This window comes from Pelmatolapia mariae, unplaced genomic scaffold, assembly GCF_036321145.2.
Source record: "Pelmatolapia mariae isolate MD_Pm_ZW unplaced genomic scaffold, Pm_UMD_F_2 NODE_ptg000645l+_length_37059_cov_1, whole genome shotgun sequence".
NCBI classification, from domain to species: Eukaryota; Metazoa; Chordata; class Actinopteri; order Cichliformes; family Cichlidae; genus Pelmatolapia; species Pelmatolapia mariae.
In genome coordinates this window covers 458-10,257 of record NW_027052326.1, presented here as the reverse complement: position 1 = coordinate 10,257, position 9,800 = coordinate 458, and the positions used below count along the sequence as shown (strand labels likewise).

General features: G+C 39.4%; 1 protein-coding gene across 1 annotated transcript; it reads right to left on the bottom strand.

The window, feature by feature from the left end:
* Positions 1-516: 516 nt before the first annotated feature.
* Positions 517-4,737, bottom strand: LOC134623419 (cyclic AMP-dependent transcription factor ATF-3-like). The gene is made up of 4 exons (XM_063468566.1): positions 4,623-4,737; positions 3,195-3,453; positions 2,945-3,052; positions 517-2,774 (listed from the first exon to the last, which is right to left on the bottom strand). Exons 2-4 carry the CDS (start codon positions 3,450-3,452, stop codon positions 2,472-2,474), a joined length of 669 nt encoding a protein of 222 aa, XP_063324636.1. The 5' UTR covers position 3,453; positions 4,623-4,737; the 3' UTR covers positions 517-2,471.
* Positions 4,738-9,800: the final 5,063 nt, after the last annotated feature.

Sequence of the window (9,800 nt, the reverse complement as noted above, 5' to 3'; positions counted from 1 at the left end):
TAAGATTATCATAAGAAATCAGCTACTTAGCCCTCTTCCACTGAGCTTCATGGAGCTTGTTTTTGGTTCTACAATCATTGCTGCACATTTATTAAGCTCTAACCATTATTATTGTTATGTACTACTGATATTTTAATAATATTTTTTTTTTTTTGCATTTTTGTCCCAGTTACATGTTTCAGATCATCAAACAAAATATAATATTAGAAAGAGATAACTAGTCACTAACATCTATCAGTCTGGACAGGGTGACAAAGCCATCCGGACCAAATGTTTTCAATAATGAGTCCCGTTACATCTGGTATGAAACTAACACAACATTTCATTAAACGACAGCCAAACATGGTGGTGTCAGGGACTGCTGTCCTCTTTCAGGACCTCGATGGCTTGCTGTAATTGATGGAAACATGAATTCTGCTCTCTACCAGAAACTCCTGATGTAAAAAAAATATTTTTTTCTCCACATCAGTGCAAATCACATCTACCTGTCCGTTTCCAGAAAAGGCATCTCACAGGTCGCATTTTCAGTTCACATCTTTAATTATCAAAGTATCAAAATCAAAACAGAGATGGAAGTAGTTACACAGTGATAGTAGCAGTGCAGTTGTACCTGACGTCCTTATTTATTTCTATGACACAGCTATAGAGAAAAAAAAAAGTCTTCAGTAGTAGAAATAGGCACAATATGAATACATGCACTCAGTGCTCAGTGACTATCTAGTAATGACTAGCATCAGGACAACAGGTGACAAAAGTACTATGACCACAAAGACGCCTGCGTCCCTTTAACAATGTGACTCTCGCACAACACATACAACAATATAAACCTTCTAACAGAGGAATACAACTTCAGTCTACAAAATTAATTATAATAATGTCCTGTCAAAGGAAACCCCTTCTGGTATGTACTCATCCTTCGCTTGGCGGTTTGTACGTCAGAGTTTCAGTTTGATTAGCGATTGGGTAACTGAATGAGAAGTTAGAGTGTCGCTCAGGAATAAAGGGCTTCTGATCTCATGTTTGGCTTTATTTTACTGCCAATAAACAACAAACAGCAATCATCGTGCTCGTCAAATTTCTGTTTGAGCAATAAACTGCTTCTTTCCTTGGGCTATTTTTTTTTTTTTTACAATGGAAAAGGGTGTGCAAGTGAACGACAACTATTTTGGCAGTGGGTTTTCAAATAGTGGAAGTTCACGACACACTTAGATTCTAACGTGTCACCAAATCTTGCATAACTTCAGAGTAAACTGATGGAGCGCTTCTGATACCTAGCTAACGATATCTAATGAACACAACATCCGGACCAAATGTTTTCAATAAATACATTTTTAAAAAAATAACTTTTGCTTTTGCTCTGTTGAGACCAAAGGAGGCATTGGTGTTTACATACAGCAGCACATAGTTAATATGCATTTGATAGGTTATACAAGACACTGGGTAGAAAACACATCTGTAAAATAACACTTATGTAGCTTCATTGTCACAGAACAGGTTAAAAAAAATCCCCTTTGCTTTAAGAGAGAACACAGTGATAAATAAAGTGTCCATTGGGCAATTGTGATTGCCAGAAAATATTGAATTCTTAAGAAAAAAAAAACACAACAAAACACTTATCTATACATGTGATTACACTGTCTTTTGTACTAGGCTTTTTTCAGTAAGTGCAGAATTAGAAACCCTGCCTGCAACGTACATTTCCCTTTTGTGTCTGCTACACTCACAGCAAGGAACCTGACCCGTACTCATGCTTTTGGACGAGTCATCTCATATTATGTATAACAAAACTGACGTCTATAGCATACCTAGGTCCTGAGTGGTTAGTAGTAGCAGCGTTTTTAGTAATTCACTTTGTATACAGGACAAGCAGACAGGGTTAAAACAGCAACATCCTAACATACAGTAATCATTTAATAAATATGTAATCTTTGCTGTACACTAAACAGAGACCGCTTCTTTTTAAAGTCAGTGACTTGCATCTGTACACACTCACACAGTCATTCTGAATCTCCTTACTCTCGGGGTGAACTCTTAAATAATGTGCCTTGATCACCTTGAAATCGCGCTTTGGTACAAAAATCAGACCATCGACTATTCAAAATACTAATAAATCAAGAAAAGCTGTTGAATTTTGTTTAAGTGCTTTAGCATCTGTTCTTGGCCCTGACTGTTTAAAATGTTTTAAAAAAAAAGAAACATAATGCAAGTCAAAGTGCTGTCCATCATTTCTCACGCCTGTCCAATCAGCAGCTATGGGTTCAGGGAGCGGAAGGTGCTGAGGTCACTTTACACCACTCTCTTTTTCTCTAGCAGCATTATGGACGGCAGGTGGGCGTGAGGAGTCATAAGTGGCGTTTCATTCTCAGGTCATAAGTCTGTATGTGGCAACTCCACCTCCTGCGAAACCAGTCAGTCCTACATCAGCAGCAGGAGATGGAAGAATTGCAAGCCCTAGATAACACTCTGGGCGATCATAAGTGACTGGGGCACTGGACATGATCGAGAGTCAGAAGTCCTCCGCCGAGAGGCGCTGCTGTGGACGTGGATGCGGATGAGGTGGTGGTGGAGGTGAGGTCGTGGAGTTGTAAGGTGCTCTCCTTGATGTGCTGGATGAAAAGGTTTCGCTCGTCCTCGGGCGTCTGGGGGTTCTGGGCTCGGACGATGCACGTCGGCCGGTGCAGGTTGAGCATGTAGACCAGCTGCTGCTTCTGCTGCTTCAGCTCCTCAATCTGAGCTTTTAAGTCGGCATTGATGCTCTCGAGCTTTTCAGACTCCTGCAGAGAAGGATGGAAGAAGAAGACTGTTATTCACCCGAGAAACATAAGCTACTTCTCACCGCAAGCTGTGAATGTCATGCTTTATAAATTGTCTAACTGTGAGGGTGCAAAAAGCTAAGAGTAGGTGCAGAATAACCAATGCTCAATTGATGAAAGTGGAAAACTACCTTCTGGAGTGATTCAGTCTTTTCCTTCTTCTTGTTGCGGCACTTGGCGGCAGCGATTTTGTTTCTCTCCCTCCTCCTTTTCCTTCTTTCATGCTCCTCAGATGTCAACTAAAAAAAAGTGAGAAATATAAACCATTAAGAAAAAAAATACTCTCTCTCTCTGTATATGTATATATATATGACAGACACATTACAGAAACACATAAAAAAATACAGATAACTACATGCTGTAATTCCCCCTCTGCCTTACCTCTCGCTTGACTCCGTTCCTGCATGAAGTTAGCTCAGAGGCTCGATCTGAGCTGGAGCTGGCACCATCAGAGCTCATGTCGGTGCTAAGCCCGTTGGACAGTCGCTTGCTCTGGATTGCCAGCCGGAGCTCCTCTTTCACGATGGGTGTGAAGTTGGTGAAGTCGTCCAGGGTGAGTGTGCCTGGAGGGGAGAGGCAGGGAACCAAGGCGGAGCAGCTGATGTCAGCCAGAGAAGGACCTGAGTGCTGAAGCATCATTCTGGAAACGCAAGAGATGAAGATCGTCAGGTGGGTTAGAAACACTTATTATAATTTAAAAGAGCCCAGAGCTAAAGTCACTATGAACCCAACGCTGAAAGTCACAAGATAAATAATGTGGCAAGAATAATAAAGGAATTTTCAAATTTTTGCTGAGTAACAAAGACACAGATGTCAGGAGGAAAACCAAAGCTAAGATCGGTTTGTTGAAAGGTCAACATGGCTTGTTAAGGAGGACAAACAGATTGTGATGACAAGACAAATGGCTGTGTCATTCAAAACTAAGCAAATATTTCCTTTGTGGAAAACATGCTGTAAAAAAGGCTCATTAATTGGGGAGGTGTGGATGTTTGTTATCTAAACAGAGAAGTGACAAGAGTTGAATTATGGCCATCAGCCAGATAAGAAGGTGTTTACATCAGCTCTGAGACCAAAACCAAAACAAGCACATTTATATTATATTCTTATGTTCTCCAGTAATAAATCATTTGCAACGAAGTCATTAATGATATGATTTGTATTAGTCTGCACACAGCAGCACCTTCTTAGAATTAAAAAAAAGTTTTAAAAAGTCTTGTTAGCTCTACAAATATTTTACCCACGCCACCCTCTGTTCCCTTCAGTTTCGTTATTATGTGTTCAGGTAATTATAAAAGAGAATTTTGGCTATTCATATGTTTGTTTTGGTTTTGTTATTATAAAGTTAACTCAAAAGAAAAGAAGAAAAAAAGAAACAACAATATTAAAAGTCTCGTCAAAAGTGAGGAAACAAGTGCAAAAATCCGAACGACCTGATTATAAATAAGTTACAAAAAAGTGTAACAAAATGCATTCAAGCAGAATCCAAGCAAAACGTCGCATGATGTCATATTTGAAAGAAAAACACCTCAAAAGTTTTTTATAAATACAAAATACGCTAAAATAAAAATTTAAAAAAGAAAAATCGTTAGTGCAAACTGCTCCAAAAAGATGCGCTTGTTTATATATTTTATATTTTCACGCAAAAACACGCGCGGAAGTTTTCGCAGTGTCCCGGGACGGAGCGCACGGAGACACCGGCTCTCTGCGCTTCTCACCGGGATCAAAGAGCGACAACACCGCCTCTCTGCCCCTCACACACACGCTCAAACACCCCCGTCCTCCTCCACCGGAAACAGATCTCCAGCCTACCTGTTAAAGCTGTGAGTGTCCGGATCGGATGAAGTGCGCCGTGAAGAAAAGAGACCTTCTCTTATGTCTGTGCGTTCCGCTCTTCCTGTGTCTGCTTCCTGCTCGTTGGCTACGGTTGCTCTTGTGGCCTTTACGTTGCGTCACCTCGCGCTTTTAAATCGGTTGAAGGGGCGGGACACATGACGCAACGCTACTAGAGAGCGAGAGAGAGAGAGCGCGAGGGTTGGGAGCCTGAGAGTAGGGAGGGGTGACGTCATCCTATTTTTAGAAGGCTGATCCGGCGATGATGCAATCTAGCAACCCCGAGTGTTCTTCTCTGCCATAACAGGACAGGCGTCCCCCTCCCTCCTCCTCCTCATGTTTTTTCCTCCTCTGCCTCTCCTCCCGCAGATTTTCAGCTCTCTTTTCCTCATTCTCCTCCTCCTCCTCTCTGCTTCCTACCCTCTTCCCACCAACGCTTTATTCCTTTCCCAATCTTTTAATCTTTTTTTCCTTTTTTGTTTTTATATTTGTCTCTTTTTTCAACACTTCATTCATCATCTCTAATCCTCTTTTTTTTGGTATAGTTTCTATCTCTCTCCTTTTTTAATCCCCCCCATCAGCTTTGGCCTTTTTCACAGTTTTCCATGGTTTACGTCCCAAAATCCCTCTATTCTTTGCCACTCTCACAACATGTTTTTCTCTTATCTTCCCTCCCATCTAATCTTTTTCATCCTATTTCCAGTTGTCTCTTCTCCACCCTTTGCTGTACCTCCTGCACACACATCTCCACTAATCACTTGAATCTTTTTTTCTCTGTTATTGTCTCGTAAATGTACCAAATTTAGAAATACGGGCTAATTTTCCTCTGCGACACCTGGTAGGTTGATGGTATTTACAGATAACCAGTTTAACCTGTTTGATCTTTTTCTTTTTAAAATTCTTTCTGCTCACTTTTTCCCAGTATTTACTTTGATACTTTTTTCTTAATTATCCATGTTTTTATATTCCTTCATCATAGTACTTTTACATCTTTCCTTCTTCTATTCATCCGAAGTCTTTTGCCCTCTTTCTTCTACTTCTTTTATCTTATTTCTCTTGTCTTTTTTCACCCCCATACACTTGTCCCGTCTTGTACTAATCAGCCTCATTTTATTATTCCTCTTTCCCCTCCATTATTGTTTCCATAAGCATCACCTCTTCACACGCTTCCCTTCCCTCTCTGTCATCTCTCCCTGTTTTGACACTGACATGGATTTCCATTCCAGGCATTCCACACTAACGAGTGAATAAGGCCGTTCAGGCTGAGTGACAGCGGACGGTTATTTATTGTGCGGTTACACCACACTCACCAGCTGGGGTATAAAAGAGGTTAGACAGACATGCAGACAGATATGGATCTTTGCATGGATGGATGGATGGAAGGATTATAATGAAATATTTTCCTTTTCCTGTCTGATGATATGATGATATATACCTGTGAGGACAGGTAAAGAAAACTTTCTGCATGGTTTCATTTCTGAACTACGTGTGCTTTTACTTGTGTGTGTGTGTCACAGATTTGTAGACTGCCAGTAAATGTAATCTACACGCAGGGATTTTCTTGATTAGTCGTAATCAGATGATCTTGTTTACTCGACTGCTGACACAGATTTCCTAACTGTGAGAATGTTGGTTTTTGGCTTCAGAATACAAAAATATGTGCGAATTTTCACTATTTAACATCTAAATTTAAATTGTAAGTCATGGCAGCTGTGGAAATACGCAACTAATAAGCATCTGTATGTTAAATATTTTCAGACATAATAATCGATATTATTAGCAGTCTATCACACCAGTTTTTATGTATTATTATTGATAATAGTTTTTTTTTCTTTTTTTTTTTAAACCTGTCCCGTTTGGTTCTTTTGCCATCAGAATTATTGTCTAAAGGCTAAGAAAGATGCCCAACGGATTTACTTTACCAAATGGACCATCCCAGCCTTGCCGTAATGGTCCATTTGATTTACCTTTTATTGTTTATTTTATTTTATTTTATTTTATTTTTTTTTACTTGCTAGATACGGGACAGGGGAAAAGAAAAGGGAGAAAGAAAGAGGGGGGAAAAAACAAAACAAAACACAAAAAAAAAAACAGCGGAGAAGAGGGACGGGGATAAAGGGCAAAAAACAAAAAGCAACAAAATAAGCAGACAAAAAATACATATATCAATCACCTGGATCACCTGTTGAGAAAGAAAAAAGAAAACAAGCAGAAGAAAACGAGAGTAATAGAATAAACAACATCACAATGATATATGGGAATATAACACTAAATACTTAATATTAAACATTATTGTGCAGCACGTAAGATCGACAGCGCACAGTGTGCTTTGAGGTAGGAGCCAAAAAGGGTGTAGTTTGTGTGTGTGATCACCTGTGTGTACACCTGTGAGCATGAGGGCGCTTGTATTTAAAAGGTTCCTTAATGTAATGATCTGCTAGAGGGTGTGGGGGGCCACAGTCCCATCCTCCAGGGCATGAAGCAGGTATGGAGGAGATCAAAACTCCAGACATCCAGAGGCCCCCAGAACACAAGAGACCAAGGAAGACCAACAGAGGGGCAGCCGCGCCACTGTCCCAGAAAGAGCTGAGGAGAGTCCCAGATGAGATAATAGTTTCAAAGTTACACCTGCAACTTCAGCACTAGCAGTAATGTCCTCGTCCTAGCAGTCAGATTAAAGGAAAATACATTTTAAAGGGTTTTACCTTAGCTATAAAACTCTGCTACTGTAACATAATGTTTATTTTATGCTTATTGAATTGTCAAAAACTGCAAAAGAAGATGGTTCATGAAACGCATGTTTATTTTATTTTATTTTTTTTCCATATGGGCTAACCCTCATCAGGTGCAGCTGTTTATGTGGGGCTGTTTTAATGTGCAGCCATAAAGCAGAAAGCAGCATGGCTTCAAAGTGCACACATATCTAGCAAAGACAAGTAGAGCATGCTGACATCTTCCTGTTTGCAGCTTTTATTATTTTAAATTTACAAGCAACTCAGAATCATTCCAAAAAGAAAAGAAAAGAAACAGAATTTTTCGTCTCTGTCAGAAAACAGAACAGCGTTATTATTTTGTGTGTGTGTGTGTGTGTGTGTGTGCGTGTGTGTGTGTGTGTGTGCGTGTGTGTGTGTGTGTGTGTGTGTGTGTGTGTGTGTGTGTGTTATGATGCCTACATATCCTGTCAAAGCAGAAAACAAACTCGGCTCAACTTTTTTTCGGAATGCGTACATGATGCAATAATTTCCTGATAGACTGTTATCTAACACGAACCATGCAACAACAGCTCTGCAGTTTTGTAAAATCCTGCCTCTAGTAGATTACTCCTACTAGATATTAAGTGACCTGATTCATGCGGATGTTTTAATTCTGATTAGAAGATGCAAGCTTTTAGGCATCTTGGTGACCTCTGCTACAGTTTATGTGCTTAACTTGTAAGTGTCATAGGTTTTTTTTATTTGTTCGAGTGATTTCACACACTGAAGAAAAGGTTCTTTCCCTGCTATTTCCTTGTAGTCTTTCTATCTTTTCCTTCCTTTTCTCATTTCCTGCCATTTTCAGTATAATGCCCTCTCAGTTTTGTAATTTTGAAACTCCCAGTTTCTCTGAATGTACCAACAAAATTGACTTTCAGTTTTGCCAACTCGAGACTTTCTCGGAAACAATATTGCTTCACTATTTCATGAAATTATGAAATGTCAAAATCGAGTGATCATCGAGAGGTCATTATGTTTGCACCTCATCTTTTCATAACTTTACTTGAAATGAAGCCAAGGAGACATGACTTGCCACATGAACGATGACTGCCATGACTGATCTAGAAATTCATGTAACTATGAATCCCACCCAGTTGTAAAAGACATAAAATGGTTAATAATTAAACAAATGAGTTTCCACTGCTAAGGAAAACATCTGGCCTTATGTAAACCTCTGAAAAAACACTCACTCACAAAGAAGGTTATGTAGTGGTGACCTGCTGAGGTGTTTTCTCCATTTTTAGACGGTGAGTTTGAAGGTCGAGTTGAACAAGGGAAATATTTCTCTTTGCCAGGAACTGAAAGAAAAGATCTGCTCTTTCCTCAAGCCGTAAATCTGAAACCATGAAATAGGTTAAAATAAAGTCTAATAAAAATGATTTTAATTTAATCTAACCCAGCATAAATATTCTCATAAATAAAAACATACCACAGATGCTTTTTGTCGGCCTCAGACTAAATGAAAGTGACTTCATTGTCTTATGCCCTTGAATTCTTCAATGCGTTGCCTATGTTTCTCGTGCATGTGACATGTAATGTATGTGCTAACTCACAGTCACACGGCTTGATTTTGTGCTTTTAGTTTTGGTCCAGATGGAAAACATAAATGCAGAGTGACTGCTGTTTGGAAAGTTAGAAAAATGCTCCGACTCAGAACTCCTGCTCAATCAGACATCACAAAGGATAGAGGAGGGGGTTTCCAAAGCAAACTTAGGATCCTAAAAAGCTCTTCCAAAGAAGAATACTCACTCACTCAAAGAAAGAAAATGCAAATTGTTCCAGACAAATCAGAGGCAGGCTATAAAAATAAATAAAAATGAAAGTAAGAAGAGTAATATATTAATAAGAACACTTTTAGGGGCAAATTAAATGAAGGGACTGAGTCTGAGCTGCTCAGCTGCTCTACTGGGAGCAGGAAGAGCCTCAAAAGTAATCAAAATAACAAATCTAGACTATTCCAGAACATACTGGGAGCCAGTTTAAAAATGCCAAAATGGGAGTGATGGGAGGCTGCTGACTTCTTTATAGTCTACAGTCGTTCAAATAGAGTTTTAGTTCAGGAAAGAAAAAAAGGCTGACACATGTAAAAGCACATCTTTAATCTTAAATGACATCATTTTTAAATTTCTAAGATGATAAAAGCATGACTGCATTAGTCTCACAATGTGGTGCTCAAAATTTAGGTTTTAATTAAATCAGATTTCAAGATAATTTGCAACCAGCTTGAAATTTTCAGGCCGAGAAGCAGCCGGTGGGAGAATCTGTTCAGCGTGACCTGCGACCTGGTGGCAAGTTTCGTCTGAATTTAGCTGAAGGAAATGATATGACGTCCAGATCTGAACCTTATAAAAAGTCACATGGTCTGAATTAGCCATCACTTACATTTATAACAGTGAGTCATGCA